We start from the raw sequence: 24,549 nt of genomic DNA on the forward strand, positions 1-24,549 counted from the left end.
TGATCACTTTCTTTCTTCGCTCTTCTTTCCTTATTTTTTCTTTTTATTGTAACATCTCTCTTCTATCACATTTTATTCCCCTTACCTTCTTAACCCAGCGCATGGTACACGGCCTGTCTAGGAACGGGCTAACCTGCCTGTCTTTCCGCTTACTTATTAATAAATCCCTTTCCTCCTCATGGAGGGCCACCAGGGGGACGCCGTCTCGTGTGGATGTGAAAACATCGGCTCCGCGTTCGAAAATGTTTTTGGACAGTTTTTCGTGCATTTGTGAGCGTATTTTGGTGCCAGTCGACGCATAAAACCACACGGACTACATCGATACCAAGTATTTCACTGTGGGTGAGCTTTTTGACACTTTTTCGAGACTCTTCTGTTTGCCCATCTGCTCAGCTGAGCGCGCTAGGCTTAGGCTACGGCGGAGCGGCCGCCGGCCCTTCTCGGAAGGGTGTTCCAGCACTCTACGCACGGAATGTCTATGCAAGTCTCTGTCGATGGGGAGGATATCACTCCCGATGAACTTCAAGATTCTGGATGGTCTGTGGCCACCACTAAACGTAAACTTCGTGGGACGCATACCCCCAGGACCGAGACGCAAGCAAGCGTCTCCATGCACGGCGACGCGTGGTCGCCTCAGCGCTCCCGGGCTGCGGTGAAGAAGCGTCTTATCGCTGCTTCTAGACTTCCTTACCTTCCAAGAGATCACCATCGAGTCATCGTGAGACCTAGAAATGGCCTGGACATGAGAACTGTGAGTCAAATTAAGTTCGCGAAGGCACTCGCAGTGGCTGCAGCGCTCAGTGAGGAAGAAGTCACGGAAGACGTGGTATGCCCGAATATGATGCAGAACATTGCAGTTATAAGCACTCCAGCGGAGAGGAACGCCAGAGCGTATTCCAAGATCACCGCCATTACTCTCGGTACCACCAGTTTTGATGTTAGTGCCTACCGAGCTGCCCCCGACGACACCTGCAAAGGTATCATCAGAGGTGTTGACGCGGACATCGGTCAAGAACAACTTTATTCACTTATTGTACACCCAAGGAACCCGACTGCACTCCAAGTGAAAAGAATCAAGAATTCCACCACGGTAATCGTCCTCTTTGACGGACTAAAAGTGCCAAATTACGTCATATGTGGAAATAGTTTGGTTCGCTGCACCCTGTATCGTCGACAGACAGATGTCTGTTATGCCTGTGGAAAGCTAGGTCATCGAGCCGATGTTTGTCCCCATCCAGAGGAGGCCGTCTGTAGAGGGTGTGGTATGTCATCTCCTTCGGAGGGTCACGTCTGCACTCCAGAATGCAAGTTGTGTGGGGGTCCACATCTCACGGCAGACAAGACGTGTAAGCATCGTTTTCAAGTGCCCTACATAGTCCGTCGACGAAGACGAGAGCGACGGATGCAGTATACGATGGAATTTGCTGAACAAGACGCCGACGACATGAACTTCACAGATAGTGGAGGAGACTTCCTATCGCTACCAGCCGCTGCAGGCGGCCGCGCTACGACTGAGCGCCCGAGCAGCAGCTGGCGCCCGCGTGACGTCAGCCAACAGCTACAACCACCGCGAGGGCGATCCCGTTCCAGAGGCAGAGCAAGGGGCCGTTCGAGATCCAGAGGACATTCTAGATCCAAGGGCCGTTCTAACTCACGTGTGCCTACCGTCCGCAATGGTGTGCAGCAAGGAAATCAGCACCAGACCTGGGCATCCAAGATCAAGGGCTCCCAACCACAGGTAAAGGGGGGTACCAATCCAGAGCAACACTCAGATATATATGCGCAGATGCAAAGGGAAAATGCTAACCTCAGGGCCATTGTCGAGCAACTCAGGGCAGAAATAGCCGACTTAAAGAAGTCACAGCAGGTTTCGTCTCCGTCTCCTTCAAACACAGTTCCTTGTACAGAGGCCACATCGGATGCGAGTCACGATGAGGTACCCATGGACGTCCATCCAGGGGCAAAACCAACAAAAAGGAGAGCGCTAGCACAACCGGCCAATAACGAGGACAGAGATTTCAAAACAGAGGTCAAGGAAACCTTGAATGATATCAAAAATGCTCTCAGGGCGGTGGTCGAGTCGATTGCGGTATTGGACAGCAGAGTCACAAAGATCGAGGCTGACCAAGTTAAAGCTTTACAATCAGCCGAGGCTACTCCGGCCCAAGTAATACCTAAGGTCAGGATCGTGCAGAAGGTGGCAACCCGTAGCGTCTCTCAGGAGACAGCTTTTGAGGGTCCCAACAATGGCGGGACACCTTAAAAATTTTGTAATTTGGCAGTGGAACTGCTGGGGCTTCCAATCAAAGAAGGCAGCTCTCCAGCAGTATATTAAATCCCAGCAAATTCGACCACATGTTATTATGCTACAGGAGACGCTTACGGAAACAATGAGCCTGCCAGGCTACACCCATCACATCACGAAACCTCCAGATGGTCGCGGTATCTGCACGTTTGTGTCCAAGAAGTACACTTACATTGAGCACAATTTGCACATGGCAAATAGCAAGATTGAACACTCTCTTTTAGAAATTATACCTGGCAGCAACCTTAAAAATAGCATTTTCATACTCCACATATATAGCTCTCCAAAAGGCAGGCACCATCGCTTCACCTCATTGTTATCAAAAGCCGTTACGATCGCTAGGAAAGTGGACGCACCCATAGTTATAGCGGGAGACTTCAACGCACCCCATCAAGCTTGGGGCTACCCTCGCACCGCTGCCAAGGGAGCCGAGCTCTGGCAAGCGGTATCAGATCTGAATCTTACTTTGGTCACTGACCCCACGTTTCCTACCCGCACTGGAAATTCTTGCTCTAGGGATACTACCCCAGACCTCACCTTTGTCACAACCATGGGGGAGGTATCATGGTTAAACTTAGGAGAAAACTTGGGGAGTGACCATTGTATTTTGAGTACGACATTACAAATTCAAGCAAAGCCCCCTAAAGTTTTCAAATTTACAGATTGGGACCTCTTCCGTAAGATCAGAGCGGAGAGCGCAGAAGAGAATAATGACTCACCGAATTTCGACAAGTGGCTGTCTCAGCTGGTCGAAGACGTCAAGTCGGCCACCAAAACGATAGAGACTGATCTACCGGTGAATAAAATGGATAGTAGGCTTGCTCATCTTCTTGAGGCTAAAAGCGCCCTCCTAGCCAGGTGGAAAGCACACCGTATGAATCGAAGACTGCGAAAACGCATCGCAAGTCTTAACCAAGAAATAACAACTTATTGTCAGACGCTGGAAAAACAGCATTGGGACGAGATTTGCAACAAGGTGGATGGTCAGATGAAAGTTGGGGGAAAATGGATCCTCCTCAAACACCTGCTGCAGGAGACCAAATCTAAATCCAACCAGACGCGCTTGGTAGACCGAATACTGCACTCAGAAAGGAAGGTTAAATCGGACACGGAAATAACGAAGTGTCTGGCACAGAGATACCTCCCTTTGGACACAACCCGGCCTCCTTCTGGCTACGCGCAATACACGGGATCACCAGCCTTCGAGTTGGACAAGCCCTTTTAGGAAGAAGAGGTCCGCACCATCTTAAACAATCTTAACGGGAACTCCAGCCCGGGCCCGGATGGCATTACAAACAAGACACTACGCAATTTAGACGATGACTCTATCACCTACCTCACCAAAGAAATCAATCGTATTTGGGAGACGGGGACTTTCCCTGAGCAATGGAAAAGGGCGTCGGTTATTCTCATACCTAAACCTGGCCGGAGTCCCAGTTTTAGCAACTTACGACCCATTTCACTGACGTCCTGTGTAGGCAAGGTCGCCGAGCATGTCATCAACGATCGAATATCAAAGCACATAGAGAAGACTAACCTGTTTCCGTACAACATGGTAGGTTTTAGACCACACCTATCTACTCAGGACGTCATGAAAATGCTGAAGCATCACATCATAGATCAGGAGACAAAAGACGTTAGAGCTATTCTCGGTCTGGATCTTGAAAAGGCATTTGACAATGTCTCGCACTCCCACATACTTGCCTCCATCTCTTCTCTCAACTTAGGAGCCAACTTTCACAAGTTCACCAGCTCGTTCCTCAGGAATAGAAAAGCCACTATACAGCTTGGGGATCTCAAGTCTGAGCCCTACGATCTCGGTTCCTTCGGCACCCCGCAGGGCTCAGTCGTCTCCCCACTGCTTTTTAACATTGCAATGTGCGGCCTTGCTGCAAAGCTCTCAAACCAAGAGGGCATCAAGTTCGCCATCTACGCGGACGACATCACCATATGGAGTGTCGGTGGCTCGGAGGGCTCTGTGGAGAACTCTCTTCAAGAGGCCGTAGACTGTGTTGAAGTCTACATAAAGGAAATGGGCCTCAAGCTCTCGCCAGCAAAGTCCGAACTTCTCTTATATCGACCCACGAGACGGGGACCCAAACCCAAAAACTGGCAACCACTGGCTGACATCGACATTAGGCTGCACACGGCATCGGGGCAGCGTATTCCAAGGGTGGACTTCATACGCGTTCTAGGCATGATTATCGAGGCTAATGGACAGAACGGCCGCACGATCGACCGTCTGACTTCCAAGGCGGAAGGGGTCATCCGACTAATCTCACGCATTTCTAACAGTCGGGGTGGTCTTCGAGAGCACAACCTCCTCAGACTATTCCATGCATTCTTGATGAGCCACATAAGCTATGTCGCATCTATGCACAGGTGGCAACTCCACGAAAGAAATAAATTGAACATCCTCATAAGGAAAAGCATCAAGAAAGTTCTTGGCATTCCTATGCGCACAAGCACGGAGAACCTTATGAAACTTGGAGTCCACAACACGCTTGAAGAAGTTATCGAGGCTCAACAAACGGCACAGGTTGCCAGGCTTTCGATCACACAAGCGGGGAGAAAGATTCTGATTGACACTGGAGTCAACCCCCTGACGCTCGAAGTGCAAAATACGCCACTCGATGATTATATACGCTCTCGCATCAAAGTATGCCCCCTTCCACGAAATATGCATCCACAGTACAACGCGGGCAGGCGTGTCGCTCGAGCCTCCTCTCTTTTAGCTCAAGCTCACAAACAATCGTCTGTTTCATGCTTTGTTGATGCCGCCCAGTATGGCGTTTCCGCTCGCTTTGCGGTAGTATCCGTAGATACTAAGGGTCAGATTTTATCCTCGGCGTCGGTTCGAACCCCTTCTTCTTACAAAGCAGAACAGATGGCCATTGCACTAGCACTCCTTGATCCACAAAGGACTGATATTTATACAGACTCTAAATCCGCTGCTAGGGCCTTCGCTTCTGGTTCCGTTTGCAAGGAAGTTTTGAGAATTCTCGCTCACAAGGAACTCACCCACCACACAATTATTTGGTTCCCTGCTCACCTTGGCTTAAGGGTTGGAGGCCTTCCCAATGTCAACGAGCTAGCCCACTCCAAGGCGCGAGGCTTCACTTACCGCGCCGGGACATGTGCTTCTCAGACAGAGGAGTCTGCTAGCAGCCTTCATTTTAGGGACATTTTGACTACCTTCAACGAGATCACGAAGCATTATCAATTAGGCCGTAGGTCATTTCCATTGCCACACGAAAAGTTGTCTAGGCCACAGGCAATCTCTCTTCGCATGCTTCAGACGGGAACATACCTTAGCCTCGTAACCTATAGCCATTACTCCGATATTTCAGAACTTTGTCCAGACTGCCAGAATCGCAGTGATTTTAACCACATGCTCTGGAGGTGCCCCTCTTTACAAAGACAAAATGAAGAATTTTCTGAGAACTCCTTTCATTTAATGCTCACGAGTCCGGTTCTCATACAACAACTCAAGGCTGTCCAGAAGGCCCACGATGCGGCGGTGAGGCTGGGCCTCCCCGTCCCAACGTGGGAGCGGCCCGCGATTCTACCCCTATAAAACGGGGGTGGAATCCTTCAGGACCCCAATAAAAGTTTTTCATCCATCATCCATTTCCTCCTCATGGTGTGTTATTGCGTTTTGCAACCAGCACCTGTTAGCAGAATTGAGACATTGTATTTGTGATGATTTCTCACTGCCGTTAATTCGTCTTCCATGTTTCTAAAGTACGGGAAGAAGTGTAAATTTAAGGGCTAATTTTCTTGGTCATGACGATGACATGTGGGGCCTAACGTCCCAAAACCTCCATATGATTATGTAAGACGCCGTAGTAAAAACCTCTGGAAATTTCGGCCACCTGCGGTTCTTTAACGTGCACTCAAATCTGAGTAAGCGGGCCTACGGCATTTCCGCCTCCACCGAAAGGGCTCATTTTTTCGTTAGCTGAAACATTAATGACAACTAACAGACAGTGATGCCAAGAAACGTTTAGAAAATATTCTTATAAGCAATTGTAAAGTAAATGCAAACATTTGCATTACAATTACCCCTGAAAGCATTCTCTATACTGTCCATGGCATCTGAAACATCATGTGCGCGCTACACCTCGATGTCAGTGACAAGGCTGCTATCGAGCGCTTCACAGGACTACACCAGTTGGTGGTCAGTACCACCGCACGTTTGGGTCGAGGAAAGCTTAGATTAAGTCAAGGTCGTCCTTCGTTCAAGTGATAGCCAACAACGGTTTCAAAAACGTGGAGATGGGAATGAGATGTTCTGCGCGCACCTCTACAGCACAAGCAGTCGTACAACGGAATCCTCGCTCGGCGGCATTGCGAGTTACACAGTTTCAGTCTCGTATGCGCACGCGCTGAAGCTTTGGAGCGCACGTGTCACCATAGAGTTTGCCTATAGGCTCTCTCGCTCTGATGGAAGAGCGAACGGTAGGGAGGGAAGCCAGGTGGAACTGGTGGGAGTCGTCGTTTAAAATGGTGCACCGTTTCCTACGTTGCGTCACAGATCCGTGCTGTATTTACAAGCACTGCGCCACGCTTTCTTTGCCACCCGAGTTAACCGCGTCCCAGCATCCATTCCGTGGCACCCGTATTCGCTGCACAAAAGTATCCGCGGAAAAAGTGGAGAAGTCGGACGAAGCTGCGTGCCAGCGGGGTGTGCAACGTCCCCTCTCTCCGGGGCGCCATCTATCAAAACCCGAGTAGCGTGCCAGACACGCTCTTTTACCGCCCTTTTTGTTGCGCCCGGTTGCGGTGGCGTCCGAAAACCAACATGGGCGGTCTTGTCTCATTAGCAGCTTTTGAAGGCCCCGCGGGAGAAAGGCGTTTGTTCGAGCGCGTAACGACTGTATACACTGAAGTCTTCCTTCTTCGTAATGCGCCAGGCGCTGGAATCCATATATCCCGGGCGGTGACGCAAACGAGACGCGTTCCGGTATATAGTCCTGCTACTGTGTGCGTAGAGGTCTACCGCTGCTGGGATCAAAAGGAACGCGTTTAGTTTTGACTCTTCGAAGCACCCGCGTGTACCGTGTTCACGCGATGTTTAGCCGCGTTGGAGTCAACCGGTATCGCCGGCTTGAGGAAATTATGGCGGAATTTTAACCGTGAAGTTGTATTTAGTCGAGGCTTTCAAGTTCGGTACTTGTGGTAACGCTTGCGGGCATCATAAATGAATATGCGCCGCAGACATCTGGTAAATGACACTACTCCCTGTTCGTCCACCGAAAATGAAGGCAATCGTTCGCCCAACCAACTGGTATACCTGCCCCAGAAATCTGTATGCCCTATCCGCAAACTATCATATCATAAGCGTTTATGTACCACAGAAATCCCCCTGCACACAACTTCCACTAAAAAAAAGGACGGAAGCAATCGTGAGCTCAACAAATGACGTGCACGTTACCATAGTGACGACAGTGTCACGTGGCTCTTTGTGGTCATAAAAGGTGCTGGCTATACTACCACCACAAAGGATAACAAAGAATGTTTAATGAATAGCAGTGATACAACATACCTGAAAGACTTGCAAAACCTAGAAATGTGATGGGCTGATGCAGGAAAGGCCACCAACTTTGCTGTTTCATCAGTGTTCACGAAGCGGAGCTGGTTGGACATATATTATGACGGTATAGGACTGCCATGTCCTGTGCGAATCATCCTGTGTAAGGAAGCGGGCTCATTCTAGTACGCTTGTGTATACCGTCATCCTCGCTTATACTTTGTGCGGGTAAAACACGGCATGCTTCAGTCAACAGGCTTCAGATACACTCGCAGATTTTAAAATTACGTTTCATTTAAATTTTAAAAAATTCAAAAAATGCACATTTCATCTTATTGTTGCGTATCGTTGCGGTACTACTTTTTATGTGTTTCACCATACGAGCATGGTTAAAGTGGCACCATTTAGAAAGAAACAAGTGGATGGATGCTGACGAGTACTATTTGGTGTTCCGCATTTGGTGATGTTTCAGAATTGTCAACTGAAATGGTGGCAAAGCGAAGGTAATGAATGCTTATACCCATACAGGCAAAGCTTGAATACGTTGTGTTACGAAGATAGGTGTCCGTCCAATTAAAGATCGATCGAGAAAAAGATAAACGTCCTTATTATAGAGCACAGCTAAGAAGAGACGTGCTTAATCCACGACGCCCTAAGCTTAAGCTAGGTTCTGGGGCCTCGCGACCAGACTTTAGTCGATCCTCGATCTCGGTGGTGGCCGACTATATGTATACTTTTTTCAAAGCTCGGTGACATAGTGAAGGTTTGGTGGTTTTAACGAGTATTTTTTTTGGCAGCGTCTTACTATATGTCGGGGACAAGTATGCGACGGCGTCCTCATTTCTTGTTTTTCTCTGTTATCTCTGAGCTTCGTTCTGCAACACATCGTGCAACTTGTACGCCAGAGAAGCCAGCCTGTTTCGTTTATCGTGCTACACGCGAGAGCAGGCATGGGTGTTTCTGCTTCGAGCCCGTATAGCCCTTTGCGGTGTACGTGGGGCCCGATAAATGTCCTTGCCTGGGAATGGGGCACCCCTCGTTTATATACTATATACTGCTCTCCTCTTGCTCCCGCACATCTTGCGGGCGCAGCAGCAGCAGCAGAGGCAGTAGTAGTGCGTGGGACGGCGAGCCGCGCCGTCCATGTGGTAACCATCGCGCGCGCGCAGGCAGTGCGTCACCCTCCCGGCCCCCCGGGCAATCATTCACCCGGATTGCGAGGCTATACGTGCTCGGGACGTCCCGTCGCAGTCGTTTTTTCGCTCACTGCGACTGCACGAGGTCCTCCGCCTAATCCCCGCGCAGCGCGGCGCAGACTTGCGCCCGATCGCAAAGCGCCCACGCGTGCACACAAGGGGCGGTCGTCGCCTTCTCCTACTATACGTCCATGGGGCGACAACGGATGTGACCCCTTGGCACTAATCGTATCGCGATGTTGTCACGTGTTGGGAGTGGCACGCTGCTCAACCCGGTTGCTGACACACGACATCGACCGCGCGTCAGTCTGCAGCCGTTGAATCTATCCATGCAGCCTGCACGGATAGATTCAACGTGTTCGTGCGTCTGTGTTTATGTGCGCGTGTCGGTACTACGTGTGTCTGTGTGCGGGCGTGGTGTACACCGAATGCACTGCGCCGAATATGAGTTGCAACGCGATAACCATGCAGGGAGAAAGTGACTCCAACACTTCACGTTGGCGCCTACATAGACACAGTCAGTGACCTAAACGCTGTTTTGACTCGCCGTGTACTTGCGAAACGAATTTTATGTTTGCCGGTGTTACAGTGTAAGACTTGGTTGGCTCCCCTTCAACCATAGCCTACGTGCTGTATTTCATATTAGACACATCTATTTGGGCAGCATGGCTACGGCAGAGAAGTGTGCATGCGCAGTTTGTAACGTATCTAAACGTATCTATTCCACGAATGCGTGCGTGGAATAGATACGAAAAAAGAAAGAAAAGCAGGCATGCAAACGTAATGATACGTAGCGCCATAGCTACGTGACAATCTTCCCGCAGGTCGCAGGATCGAATCCCGGCTGTGGCGGCTGCTTTTTCGATGGAGTCGGAAATGTTGTAGGCCCGTGTGCTCAGATTTGAGTGCACGCTGGAGAATCACAGGTGGTCGAAATTTTCGGAGCCCTCCGCTGTGGCGTGTCTCATAATCATATGGTGGTTTTGGGACGTTATACCCCACATATCAATCATTACGTGACAATCTCGCGAGATTTCCAATGAAAGAGCAACCAGAATACAAGATTGCGCAGAACGTAAAACCGTGGATCCAACGATTTGGCTTCACTTCGATAGCAGTGGCCGTTACTACGGTCGCTACCACATGATGACTCTAAAAAGCTCTCGAAAGCTGTTTCATTCTCCATATGAAGCGCCTAGTGGAACGAAACGCATCCTGGTATGGTCAATACATGGTTGATGCGCCCAATGAAAAGTGTCTATAGACCACCACTGTTCTGCTCGCGTGCGTGTGCGTACGTGAAAAAAAAAAATTCCCGACATATACACAGAGTGAAGAATGGATGAGGGGGACGAAGCTTCTCGGCTTCTCAGCTCAGCCGTCTGTCCGTCCGTCTGTCTGTCATACTATCAAACTCCTGTCAAACTTACCAACACGCAACAGGCGTCCAGCCATGTAGTGATCACTTCCCGTGGATGGATGAATGGATGCTGTGAGCGCCCCCTTTGCAACCTTAGGCGTTGCGCGCGCTAAGCTAAAGCTGTCTACCCGTCTACTATCATCTGCAAAAATAATTAAGGCCCACTCCGTTTTTCGTTTTCTATTCGCAGGCGCATGTTCCCCACGCTGCAAGTGAAGCTGTACGGGCTGGACCCGCACGCCGACTACATGCTCATGATGGACTTTGTGCCCGTGGACAACAAGCGCTACCGGTACGCCTTCCACAGGTCAGTCGTCCGTGCATATCAAGCCTGTTCACAGCAGCGAACTAATACACACAACGTTGTCACCGTTCACATCTAAAACTTACGTGATGTATTTTTTTTTACGTTATCCGATGTATCAACGTGAGTTTTCATACTGAAGGAAACGCCTTCCGTGGAAAATTCCGTCTTCCGGCGTCGTCGTGAGCATGACCGGTACTGAAATGCAGCTGTGATGAAGGTGAGTGATCAGGGGTTCAAATAAAATGAATTCAAAGTGTACTTAAAGTGAACCAAGAAGGACGTACTTTAAAGCGAATTAAAGATTAATCATCGTACATGCGTCTGAATTAGTGCATGAATCAACAATGAATCAAGTGGCCTGAGCGTGAACTAACGCAAGCCGATCGAATTATGAGTGTGGCGAAGCAGACTCTGCCTTAGCGAAAGAGACCCGGTGACCTTCTTCTTTAGCCACCGCGACTTTAGGTCACCGGTTCAGTTAGCTGTCTACCAAGGCCGTATGCTGATAGGGGCAGACTGCAATCCAAATAGTTATAATCAGTCCGAGCAGGCCTGCCTCCATCGTTGGCGATTCCTCATAGCCGCAATGTATGAATTTGACACGTCGAAGTCTATTGTTTAATTCTTCTCCCCCCCCCTTTTTTTTTTCTTCTCACGTTTTGCAGAATTTCGTACAATTGGCCACTCTGATATCAACGCAAAAATTTGGTGCCAGTGGAAGTGGCCTCATATATGATTGAAACTTAAATAAATCACAATAATTAGCTCTAATAGCAAAAATTGCAAAGTCTGCGCAGTATACGCAGCATGGGCACAGCGAGAGCTGGGAGAGCTCGTTGCAGACTAGTTCTTATTATTGTTCACCTATTGTCCGTGTCGATACTTACTATGGGTGATTGGCTAAGAATCGAGTGGTTTTTTTAAAAAAACTGTTGTTTAGACTTCGAATGATAGAGATGTAATAGAAAGATTACCGATGACCAAGGAAATGGTGGTGCTTGATCTAATTCATATATTGGGGCGGCTAACAAAATTACGCATGCAAGGTATACCCGATAAACCACCGTGACTTAGGTGAAGTAGGGGGAAGCACTCACTGTACCATTTATTGGGCATTCTGCGAATAAGCGAGGTATACCCGGCCGCTACGCATATGTAAGGCATAATGTGGACCTTGCTCATGATATGCATGTGGCGAAGACAATGAATAATTATGGTTGAGCCTTTTCTAATAGGTTTTAAGCATTCAACGAGCCGCTAGTTGCGCAATTTGCCCTGTGTGACGCCTGGTTATTATTTCACTCTTCTACGACGCTATATTAAATTTGTTAAAATGGTTTCTTACCATACACGACACATGTACAGAATATTTTTGCGGGGGTGTTTAAAGCCAAAGCGATACACTGCCGTAGCCTGCCGCGCATAGGGCCCGTGGCGGTCCCTTTCGATAACCTTTATAGCGAAAGCTGTGCTAAGAGTACAAGGGTCATGTGTGGTGTTGTAGTTGATCGCCGCCACTGTCCGAAACCACAATGGCACGAAATAAAAAAAAGAAGCTTAATAAATAAGAATACCAAGAACACAATAGGATTCTCACCCGGGCACCCTGCATGCGGCACAGTATTTTGCCGCAGAGCCATGCTGTTGCTTGAAACTCTGTTGTGACCTTGCCTTGGGCAGGCTTGATGTCGGGATAGAAATCGCGTTAGTGTGAGTAATGCAACGATTTAGAACAACAAGAGAGTAACCATGGGTCGGACAATGCGAATTACGTAACGAGTGGGTCGTCCAATGCTGGATCGAACCCATTACAAAAAATTTTTCTTGATCACTAATTAACTCTGGTGCATAGCCACTTCAGGTGTAATACTTGGTCGTCGTCAGCCACTGCACAGAAAAATTGCACAAGATCGTTCTCAAGTGTGTACTGGATACCACGCTTCTCCGAAGAATCATGACGAGTGCGTAGTGAATGCCGGCCTACTATACAAACATTATAATAATTCATGGCATAATGGGTACCCCGAAAGTATGCTTGTAGCAGTTACCCCAAACGTGTTTAGAAAAAAGCTATGAAAGGCCACTCTTTTAGCTTTCGCTGTAACTGCACTGCGCGTTGTGCGCTGGCCTGGCGGTTTTTTTTTTTCTTTCCTAATTGCACTTTTTTCCTTATTTCTCGCGATGGCGGTTACAGACACCGGCAACGGTGCACACCTGCCACACTGCGACTGCCGTTGTGATCTGATAACAGCTTTCGCTGTAAAATGTATAAACAGAGAATAGTCATAATTATTCTTTGAATGAGATCATGACAAACAATAAATCTACTGAAATAGCACCGTCGCGCGTGAATTTGGACAGCACCACGTGATCAGAATTTTGTCTTGCTCATGCTCCCAGCATGAAGTGAGTGTTCCCGATTGCTCAGAGCACAGTGCTCTGAATTAAGCGAGAGCACGTGTTCCGAGCTCTCTATTTCGGCCAGCAGAGTGCATAGACCGGCCCAGGAGGGCTATCTGTGGACTCCGCTTACTTGGTAGACTTACTGCAAGTGTTAATGAGTGGAGTTGCTATTCAATGAGCCCCGTCTTGCACTTTGTACGCTTGACGGAGTGAAATGTATTGTTCACTCAGTACGAGGACATAAAGTTTAATTTCCTTTTCACTTCACCCTTCATAACAGATTTGGTAATGCCGGTTCCGCTCTTCGACACTAGATTGAAGGTAAAACTCAGCCTTCAGCTGTAGGACCTGATTCTTCGACATGACATGATTCGCTTGCTTAAAAATCAACCAGATTGGAGTTTGACTTAAATCGATTATGCCCCGCCGCGGTGGTCTATAGTGGATAAGGTACTCAGCTGCTGACCTTCAGGTCGCGGGATCGAATCACGGCTGTGGCGGCTGCATTTCCGATGGAGGCGGAAACGTTGTAGGCACGTGTGCTGAGATTTGGCTGCACGTTAAAGAACCCCAGGTGGTCGGAACTTCCGGAGCCCTCCACTACGGCGTCTCTCATAATCATATGGTGATTTTGCGACGTTAAAGCTCACATATCAATCAAGTAGATTATGTTAAGACGATTAGCCTAAGATTAGCAGAAGGCAATAGGCATCATGTGCTTCGCAGCCAAATATGCTGCTTTTTAACCTTCCCCTCCCCCTCCCCGCTTCTGAAAGCTTTCCGCGTCCATCATAACTTCGTAGCACTGCTTTCGGTAGCGGAAGCAGCGCATTGGAAGAGATTGGATGCTTTTGAAGCTGGCTTTCTTTGGAAGCTAAGACATCGGAATCATTCTGCAACTCACATGGTTTTCGCAATGCATCAGTCCAACTTTGACCAAGTGACGATTTCGTGTGATGACGTGATAATGTGAGGTCATGCATTGTGACGTCATGGTGGCGTCATAATGACGCTTCAAATTTTGGGCGACTTGTGATGTCAGGTTGAGGTCCTAGGTTTAAGTCACCCCGTGATGATGATCTTTTGCACCACTCGTGTCGATGCGGCGCCGACGGTCGAATTTCCCACTTGATGAGGCCTCTAAGTTGCGCCTTGATCAAATGGTAAGTTTTCACGCTGCGCGCAGCTCCAGCTGGATGGTGGCCGGCAAGGCGGACCCCAACATGCCCCCGCGAATCCATGTGCACCCGGAGTCTCCGTGCAAGGGCGCCCAGTGGACCAAGCAGGTGGTCTCCTTCGACAAGCTCAAGCTCACAAACAACCAGCTGGACGACAACGGACACGTGAGTCTGAGGGGGAGGGGGGGGGGTTGACACCCCCTGTAAAGTTGTTTGTGCCACGTGGCACACATGTTTCGCGCAGAAGCCATATCTCGGAGTCGCAACTATTCAGCGGTAGGTAGCGTTGTGTTCGCGAGCGTAGATCACCGCTATCATCATCATGGTTGTTAGAAAACGTTAGCGCCGGCGGTGACGCCTCGCGGAAAGTTTTGATGGCGACGTGCAAGAAACAAGCTGCTCTCTTCGGCTGGTGGCTGTTGGTGCGAACGGTTGTGTCTAGCGTGGGTCTGTCGTAGACGACCCCGCGGGTTGTCTGCGGTGGGCCCTCGTGGTAAGTCAAACGTTGGCGACGCCGCCTTGGGTGTGTTATTGTTTGTCATGTTGTTGAGTGTTCTTTACTATTGTGTAAGGATGTCGTAGCATGCTGATCACAATTGCTGTTATAATAATTCGGTTGACGATATCGGTGATCAAAAAGTATTTGAATAAATGTGTATGGTTTGGTTTGTTCCGACCGTGTCTATTGTGTCCGTTCACGCCAAGAGCGTAACGGGGCTCTCGCCACAACGAGACCCCACAAGTCTCAAGCGTACGGACTCTGCTTTCATATTCCATGCGTCTCTGTCGTGGTGTGGGAACGCTTCTTGCAAATTCGCCGATTGGTTAGCCAGTACACTGATCGGTGTACCAGCTTATATAACCCGTACATTCTTTAGGGCACGAAATGCTCTCAGCTCTCGTTCCTAGCGGTTTTTAAGCGACATTGAGACTTACGCCCACGCAGTTTTCAGGGCACTCCCGTACGACCCTTCGACCACTTAAAAGAAGACACCTATGAACTCAGACGTGAACTTGCGGGAATTTATAGGCGCTATCATCTAGGCGCCGTTGCGAGAATGAAAGAAGGCATCTGGGCAATCAAACTCCGTGTATGCACGCGCGTGTGTTTAATGTGGTCTTTTGCAGTCAATCATTTGTACAGGGCCGCATTACATACCTTATTCATAGTCCAAACAAGGAAGAAGGTATATTGCATCGAAGTTCTTACTTTTTTAACATTATGTTAGTAACAAAACAATTTTTTCGAAAAGGATATATGACACCACCTGTCTGTAGCACTAAACCACAAGCAAATCCAGCTCATTCCCCGGAAAGAAATCCAAGTTTTCTCATTTTGCACCTGTATTTTGTCACTCTTTCACTTCACCGTATACTCGCTAAATGCCCTCCAGATGCTAATACTAAAAACATCTAAAGCCACCGAGTGCAACTTTAGTCGCTCGTCATGCCTAGATGCATATCCAGTCCTCGTCAAACAACTGAATTGTCCCGATCCCACAAGCTTCTTCTTGGCCTCATCTGTCCGTAGGCTGACGAGCCAGACACGTGACATCCGGTATATAGGCAGCGATATTTCATCCTCGAGGATACTGGCACCTTGCAAGTGCTTTGGAAAACGTTCGTTGTGGTGTGCTCTTTTTAATAGATCACAGAGCAGTACGACTGTATGCTGTGTGGCTTTTCGCGATGAAAGAATAACTGCTGGTGTGGAAAACCCCGGAAACGATAGACACATAGATGGCGTAACTGCAATGGTCGCGGTATAGAGTCACTGTATATGCATATGCAGGAACTCTATAGGTCCCGGTAGAGTGTGTGGAATAGCAGAGGCTGCGTCAGCTAAAGTGTATGATTAGGTGGCCTTTTTCTGTTCGCTTTATCCACGAGGTCGCCGGATCAGTAACCTGTCTACAGGGGCCGCATGCTGATGGGGGTGGACTGTAATGACGCTGGCGAACTTAAAGATTAAGCGCTTGCTCTTACGCACAAACTTAAAACCAATCAAAGGAGGCCAGCTCAATCATTTGTGATTCCTCATATCCGGATTTCCTCATTCAGAAAAAAAGTGGAAATTTTATGGGATAGATTTTTTTTGTTACACTCAATATTAATGAAGGATCACGGTGCCTGCCCACCGCCAGCTATCTTTTCGTTCTTGTATTCTTCACGTTTACTACTTGTAACATGCATACTTTTCTTGGCAATGCTTTCTGTTAGTTCTCATTATTGATTGATTTGTGGGGTTTAACGTCCCAAAACCACCATATGATTATGAGAGACGCCGTAGTGGAGGGCTCCGGAAATTTCGACCACCTGGGGTTCTTTAACGGTTGTTAGTTCTCATTAGGATTGCTGATTGTTATGGCGATAAATCCAACTATAAAGTTTTTTTATGGCCCGCTATTTTACAAATCGTACTTACTGATGTATGAGAGCTCCTTTAAGAACTTTTGGCTCGGTTTTATTCACCAGGAAGTGTTTTAACTGTGCCAGCGCAGTTAGCCTAACAATTTTGATGCGTTTCGTTTTTTTTTAATACGTAGTGTTTGAGAGAAGCAGACACAATAAAACGAACCTATACGTAGAGCGAACTTTTCCCACAAAGTATGTGAATGCGTCTATGCGACAGTGACGCTTTGGCTATAGCTTCTGTCGCACTTCTGCAGCAATGGGAAATTGAGGACATGGTAGGGTACCATCGGTAGGGAGTCCATGATTCGGCAGCCATCATGAACTAAGCACACTCGTCAGTCAGCATATCCTTAGCGCGACAGAGCACACAAAAGGGTGACTCATCGAGAACGGTATATACACAAACGCTGACTTCCAAATTGGAGAATCTTCGTACGCACTATAGATACAATCAGGTTGCTTACATGCATGTATACGGGCAAGGAGATAAGATGGTGTGCTTTTGGCAATCTGCTCAGTCGCGTGACTCTTGTTGAATTGATATTCAGTGCATTATATTCAATGCAAAATGCGCTTGAGAAAAAAAGTGCTCGTTTATATTGCACTCTGTCTTGTCCCCATTCCAATAAACACCACATTTACGCGGACACAAATAGCTGCGACCGTGTGATTGCATTTCGATACGCATATATTTAAAGCAATCGGCGTGTCACTTAAAGGGGCCCTGAAACACTTTTTTTAAGTAACCATAGAACGAATTCACTAAAAGAGTTTATTGCCTCGCGAATTCAAGGCCGCAAAAATTTTATGAATCCGTCCAGTACGAGTGGAGTTACAATGACTTGTCACAGGCTGCAATCGCATTCTCCCTTCTCTCGTCCCGACGAAAGAGCTGTAAGCTAAGCAGGGAAGGGTGGCACGGGCAAAGAAAATACGTCACGCGCACCTCGTGATCTTGAGCACTTTTTCTTCGAAAACGCGGCTTTTCAGGGCGATCGCGCGTGCACGCCTGGACAAATCGCGGCCTCTCATGGCGATCCTTGTAATGACCGAGCGTGCCATGTTCAAATCAGCCAATGGCTGATAGACGGCCTTCTACGAGTGATTTTTGAGTTTCCTGCGTCATTCGTCGAGAAAAGAGAAAGCAAATTTCAGCTGACTTTTATAATTTATTGTTAACTTCAGGGCGCGTGCTGCGCTATAACATTTAGCTCGCGTGTCGTCGGGAGCCTCTACTACCGATTGGCAGCGTTTTCTGACCGTGATTTGATTGATTTGTGGGGTTTAACGTCCCAAAACCACCATATGATTATGAGAGACGCCGTAGTGGAGAGGTTTCCTGACCGTGCTGAAAAAGTGTTGCAGGGCCCCTTTAAGTGCGCGTGCGTATTGGTAGTAGATATGGTCACGCTGCGTGTACAAATGAACTGAAGCTGAGGGCATGACTGGTGCAGATCATCCTCAACTCGATGCACCGGTACCAGCCCCGTTGTCACGTGGTGTACGTCAACCGCAAAGGGGAGGACATTTCCAAGACGGAGAACTTCCGCACCTTCGTCTTCCCTGAGACCAAGTTCACCGCCGTCACCGCCTACCAGAACCACAGGGTGAGCGTGCAACTCTTCCAGGATCTGCACGAAAAGACACTTCCTAATAATTTCCTACACAAGGAACAGCAGTAAGCCTTCTACTTGAAATGCATCGCATGCAACGGACAGAATTTATTCATAAACATTCGCAAAATTATACTTTTCATAGAGATTCAAATCCAACCGACTATATTGATGTAAAATTCGAATTTCAGTACAACTTCTCAAGACTGAATAGAAGCTCGATAGCAGATTTAAAGGGGGCAAAAATGCCTTTTTTGTATATATTGTTAATTTAAACAACGTAGCCTTTATGGCTTATCTGCTACTGAACACAACACGTTCTTTAGGTTACTTCTAAACGATATGATCGTACACTGTGCGTGACCTAAACACCACCGGCGCGCAGGGTTAGAAACAGAAAAGTGACCGTTTCGTAGCAAGGACGACACAATGACTGCTGTAGCAACAAATTGAAATGTTTGTAACTAACAATAATATCTAGGTGGTTTGGCGTCCCCAAACCGTGATATGATTATGGGGGACGCTGTAGTGGAGGGCTTCGGAAATTTTGACCATCTGGTATTCTTTAACGTGCGCTGACATGATATGCGAAGTTGCGAACTAAGGCTGTCAGTTTACTCTACAAAGCTATTGCGCAAATTTTATTCATTCTTTAGTTATTTACACACACGTAAACACACACGCACACACAAACACAAACACTGTTTGGTTATGGACAGCCACTTCATTGTTCGTTTGTCTTAGCACATTTTCCCGTTGCATCGCCGTGCACAAGCTCTGTCTGTGCGTCCGTATTTTTACGTATTCCGTTCCCTCTTCAGTTTAAGTGAGTGGGCGGACGAAAGCCCCGTCGCCGAATGACGTGGGGGCTAAGCGCCACTCCGCCCCGAGTGGCGTGCGCTCTATCACGGCGCCGTGATGTGCTTCGGGCGCAAGACTGAAACGAAGCAAACCGAGCACACATGATAAAGGTACACGGGGGAGGTTAAAGTGGCGAGCGGCGAGGAGAGGTGTGTACGAGAGAGGAGATAAACAGTGAGCGCTCTCGCGCATTCTCGCGAGATTGCGCGGAGACCGCGTGCGCGCTCCATATTCTGGGCACCGCCGTAGTGCGACCAAGGAGTTGGCAGCCGTCGGCGAGAGTCTCTTCCACGGTCCCTCTACCTCTTCTGTTTCTTCTGCTGCGTTTTGCAGCATCGCGTAGGAAGGACTCTTGCCGTGAGTCTGCGAGACAGACGAGACAGGAGAGCTGTCAGGCCGAGACAAATGAGCGCTCTCCCGGACGCGAGTGCCTTGACGTCGCCGAGAGGCTCCCCTTTCTCACTCACTCTCTCTCACGCTGGAAGTGGAACAGAGTGAACCTTCGCCGGTAGCCGCGAGGGTATATGCTCATCTTGTTCGATGTTACTCTTTGAGAGAGAGAAAAAAAAGAAGGGTGTGAAAATGTCCCAAGTGTCTTCGGCACTGTACTACGTTTAAGTGCGTGCGTTTCTGCGGGACTGTTTATTTGCCGATATCGCAGCTACTGTAAGGGTACAGTGTAGAAAGACTGCCTTTCGCACGTGCGTGTTCTCACAATTATTGTTGCTGTCGGGGAGCTGTCGTTGTCATACCCGATGTCTATGGCACTTTGTTGCGGACCGCCAGGTTGTTGGTCCAGGGCTCGGCCATGTAGTCGTGTCGGAGTGGAATTCCAAATGAACACATTCACGCGCGGTGATAATCAGACCGCCACGTGGTGAAAACCAACACCGAGTGATCGCGTTTTCTGGTTTCTGTGTAATTTCCGTGCGCTGCCAATTCATACATTGAAGCTAACCAAACAAGTTCTTTGTGGAATATGCGTAAAAAGAAAGAGATAGAGAGAACGCAGCATGACAAAAAAAAAATGGTATGCTTTCAAACGTACCTTGCCTGTTGACTTTTACTTCAGACGTGTGTTTACGATGTGCTGCTTACATGGCGTTTTAAAGATGATAGTCTTTTTTATTTATTTTGGAAATAGAACCCTGGCAGCGTGGAAACGATGGACGCGTAATCAACGATGAAGGACCGTTTTCTGTTGCTGAAGGGGCTCGCGCAGCGCTGCAGCTTTCTAGAAGTGTAAGGAATTCCAAAAGGCTCCGCAAAAAAAAAAAAAAAAAAACTTAGGCCAAGAACTGTGTATTAGTGGGAGCCTTCTGAAAGTCACAATTCACCAAAAACAGACACGCAAATCTATAGGAATCCTCAACTTTAATTTTAGCGGTGTGCATGATTGTCAAGGAACGGCAGGAAGGTTAACTACAGGTGGCACTTAGTTTACTACCCTGCGATAGGGAGAGGAGGGAGCGGGCATAAAAAGAGCAAAAACAGAGGTAACGTGCGACTCGGACGTAACTTACATACAATGTTCACCGCGCTAACGGCAATGGTCTGAGAGTTCACCTGGTGATCTCGAGAAAGTGCCGCAGTGAACGAGAGCACTTAAGGCCCACAGCCAAGATGACGTGTGATGTGTGCCAGCGACCAGACATTTCTGGCAGGTAGAAGCGTGCCTCGTTATTGCATTTCCGGGCTCGCCATTTTTCTTTTTTAGGGGTGAAGCACCTTAATAACGTACAATGTCCTTCCGTCCATAAACCACCGCCCGGCGTCTACAGCAGATGTAGAAACCGAAGCATATAAGAACAGCAAAGATGGTACGAAGGAGGCTGCTAACCGGAACAAACAAAATAAAAGGCCACAACGCCTGAAAAACGACGAAATTTAGGCGCCAATTAAGCAGTGGGTGCGGCAACACAACATACTAATAAGAACAGAATAAAAGGCTGTTAACCAGAACAAAAGAGAAGGACACGATTGATCATCCAATGCACAGTGCTCCCCCCTTTCATCAGCATGTACTTCATCTATGAGCGTCGGATTCTTTCATAAGGGACCGGCATTATGTTTAGGGACGGCTTTACGCTCTCCCATTGTAAAGTACAATGTACTCCCAATTGTAAAAGTTTTTTTCTTAAACACAAATAAGGATTCAAGAACTCGTTCATGGCGTGATTCTGTCGACACGGCCTCGTGATGTGTGAGGCACACGGGACGGCTTTAGGCTCTCCCATAATAGACCTCTCCCTGTTTGCAAACAGCGTGACGTCACTGCCCCGCCCACCATCCTTTCCCTCGGAGCAGGTGCTGCTTGGCAAGGAAGTTCCGTCGGCGGTATCCTTCTGCTGTATGCATTCCTTCGACAGAAATTTTTGTGGTTTGCTATGAAAGTCACAGCTTTTAAAAGGAAGCGCTGATGCTTATGGTGCACAATTCTCTTATTCTCTTAGGTTAATATGTTGAAATTCGCGCGTCGTAGATGGCTGCCATACACAAACTACAGCTCATGTTGCCACTGTGACATGTAGTGCACGCTTTGAAAAAGAAAACTAGTCCCAAGCACCGCTCTATACTGTAGCACGCTCAGCTACCAGCGGGGCTGTTTTGCCAACCAACACCTTCATGTACGCCGGTGACGTCACGCTTTGACGTACCCCGGTAGAGGTCTATAGAGTACCAAGTACTCTATCATAGTTATCAAATTATTCTAAATACGAAAACCATACACTTTAAAGTGAAAGGGAAATGGCAGTGTACTGTCGCGGCTGTTTTCACGCAAATTGGAGCCCTAATTTTCGTCCATACGGCCTCATCTAGTGTGAGGCTTACGGGGTGACTTTCAGCTCTACCATAGTAGAGTACCAAGTACTCTAAATAGTTAACCACTTTTTTCTAAACACATGCTTCACGAACGATCAGTCTGTAGACATCTACTTAGTGTTAGTTTACAGGCACAGCTTACTGCTCTCCCATAGTAGAGTACATCGCACTCTGATTCGTCGAACGTTTTTTTTTTTTAAAAACACAGATATACCAGCGCTATGCATGACCGGTTGCAGCTCTCTCATAGTGGGGTGCATACTGTGCTAAATGCGTTCACAATTTATTCTTAACTCACAGCTACTTTTCTAAAGGGGTTGCACCTTTGGGAATGGAGATGTGACAGCCCATTCAACTGTGCCCATGCATGTCGCAAACCTCCACCGTTACTTCAAAATACATCTAGACTTTACGAACGCCTGAAAACCGTTGACAAACATCACTCTGTCGGTTTCTTATAAATTTCCTCTGTGATGTTCTCTTTATTGTGTATGTGGTATTCTTCTGTTATTGGTAATCCATATAAATTATTGAACAGAGCTATACTATGAGGGTACTTTTACGTGTTTCTCGCTTCGCTTCTCCCTCTACGCTATTTGTTGAGGAGTCGACGGTGCTACCGTGGCGGTGGACGTTAACCTGAGACGTTGGTCTATATATGAGGTAGAAACTATGCAACGATGCTATGCACTTACTGCGTGGGCGTGCCACTGTGTGCTAAGACTTCACAAAATGGTGGACCATGAAATTTGTCCGCCAAACAAGTGAATCTCTCATTTCGAAGACAGAAGCTCACGCTCGAATGTTCCTGCAATGTAAACGTCCTGGAACAACAACAAAAAAAAATCCGCAGATTTCACGCATAGCGCGGAACAATTTCATGCGAAGCAGTAGGTGAGTAAGCCTGTGCCGGACTTTTCAAAAGTGAGAGCCTTAGATCAAACGCGAAATTCTACCGTCTTTTTCGGCTTCCCACCGCGTCAGGAATGGGCGACACAAAAATATCATCATCACTTGATTACGTCACCACATGACGTCGCAAATTGTCGAAAATTGGAACGTCACTATGACGGAGGCTGTGCGAAACCATGGTAAGTGCAGAGAGCTTTCGAAGGGCGGCGGGGCAGGATCGGCACAGCGACTGAGAAGTAATAGAAAATGGCTTTCGGCTTCGAGTCGCCTTAAGTGAATGGACCGTGCGAGTTTTGAGTCGAGCATTACAAGGTGAATCGAAGTCTTTGGGATTGCGCATATCGTTGAACTGGCATCCAGGTCGACTACATAGGCGTGTAAACATTATGGTCCGACATAAGCTTGGGGCTCACGTTGAAGCTATGTCTAATTTATCGCGAAGAAATGCACTCTACGGTTGGATGATATGCGTGTCATAAGTGTTGTCATAAGCAAAAATTTACTCAAGCGTGCGGAGTCTATTGCAATGCTGCAATGCATATTGCAATGTTGTAAATGCTGATAGTCAACAATACAACCGCATTTGGCGTTGTCGACATGGAGCTTGCATCCATGGAGTTTTTTTTCCTAAGTAAACCGAAGCATTGGCGTGCTCGTGTACCGTGCTCGTTTAGGGGCCCTTTTACGCACGCACGCACGCACACACACGCATCATTATGTTTTTTTTATAAAAATACTATATTTCGAGCGTGCATTGCATACGGACGATACTTCCAGCTATGCGTCGTGGCTCTGCTAACGGGACAGCAGAGAGAGAGGTAGCGAGAGAGTAAACTTTTGTCTACAAGAATAGCAGTAAATTCCTCCATGGATGAGTCACACCTTCGGAAACGGGAACAGAAGCGTCGAAACTACGTTCTTCTTCGGGGCAGTCTCCCTTTACATCTCAAGCGAGAAAATGACGCCTCCTCTTCCTCAGTAGCGGAAGCCACGCAGCTCGCGCATTCCTTGCTTCCTCCGCCAGGGCAGTCTAAAACGAAACAGACACCGAATATGCCGACGGGTGTGAGCTCTCGGCCGCTTGCTGGCTTGCGTATATAGAGTGCGTCATTACCACTCTGCAAGACCGCGTGGCATCTTTGGCGATCCTTCGTCAGTGCTCACGGGTCTCGCAAGTTGCAGCATTTATGACCTCCAGGAGTGCCGTAATTCAGCGCTGACGCGACGATACTTCAGTTTCTTGTGTTGTTGTTTTGTTTTTTTTTTTTCGCTCGAAGCGAGTGCGACGAAGCTCAGCTCACTCGGATATACCCCGAGAACGAGTAATTTGTAAGGGGTCCCGCTTCGCACGCAGGGTGGTGGCAAAGTTCCGTGCTTTCGTTCTGTCCTCCTTTCTTTCTTTCTTGGGCGGAGTACTTTTTTTTTCCTATTTTCTTTCCAGCTCTATCTCTTTCGTTTTGCTCCACATTGCCAGCAAGCGCGACCAGAGAGTCTCAAAGAAGAAGTGAGTTCGCTGCCGCCGATGTCGACGAGGAAGAGAAAAGTACAAAAGTTTACTCTGGTGCGAGAATGCGCGCTCGGAA

The 24,549-nt window shown here is 48.0% G+C and overlaps 1 protein-coding gene across 1 annotated transcript in view; it reads left to right on the plus strand.

The window, feature by feature from the left end:
* LOC142803848 (T-box transcription factor TBX1-B-like) overlaps nucleotides 1-24,549 on the plus strand; it is a 126,035-nt gene that overhangs the window by 70,197 nt on the left and 31,289 nt on the right. The window contains exons 3-5 of the mRNA XM_075890050.1: nucleotides 10,645-10,761; nucleotides 14,351-14,507; nucleotides 18,212-18,364. Of these exons, the coding sequence (XP_075746165.1) occupies nucleotides 10,645-10,761; nucleotides 14,351-14,507; nucleotides 18,212-18,364 (427 nt within the window). The remainder of the gene's footprint in view (nucleotides 1-10,644; nucleotides 10,762-14,350; nucleotides 14,508-18,211; nucleotides 18,365-24,549) is intronic.

The sequence above is a fragment of the Rhipicephalus microplus genome, chromosome 3 (assembly GCF_043290135.1).
Source record: "Rhipicephalus microplus isolate Deutch F79 chromosome 3, USDA_Rmic, whole genome shotgun sequence".
NCBI lineage: Eukaryota > Metazoa > Arthropoda > Arachnida > Ixodida > Ixodidae > Rhipicephalus > Rhipicephalus microplus.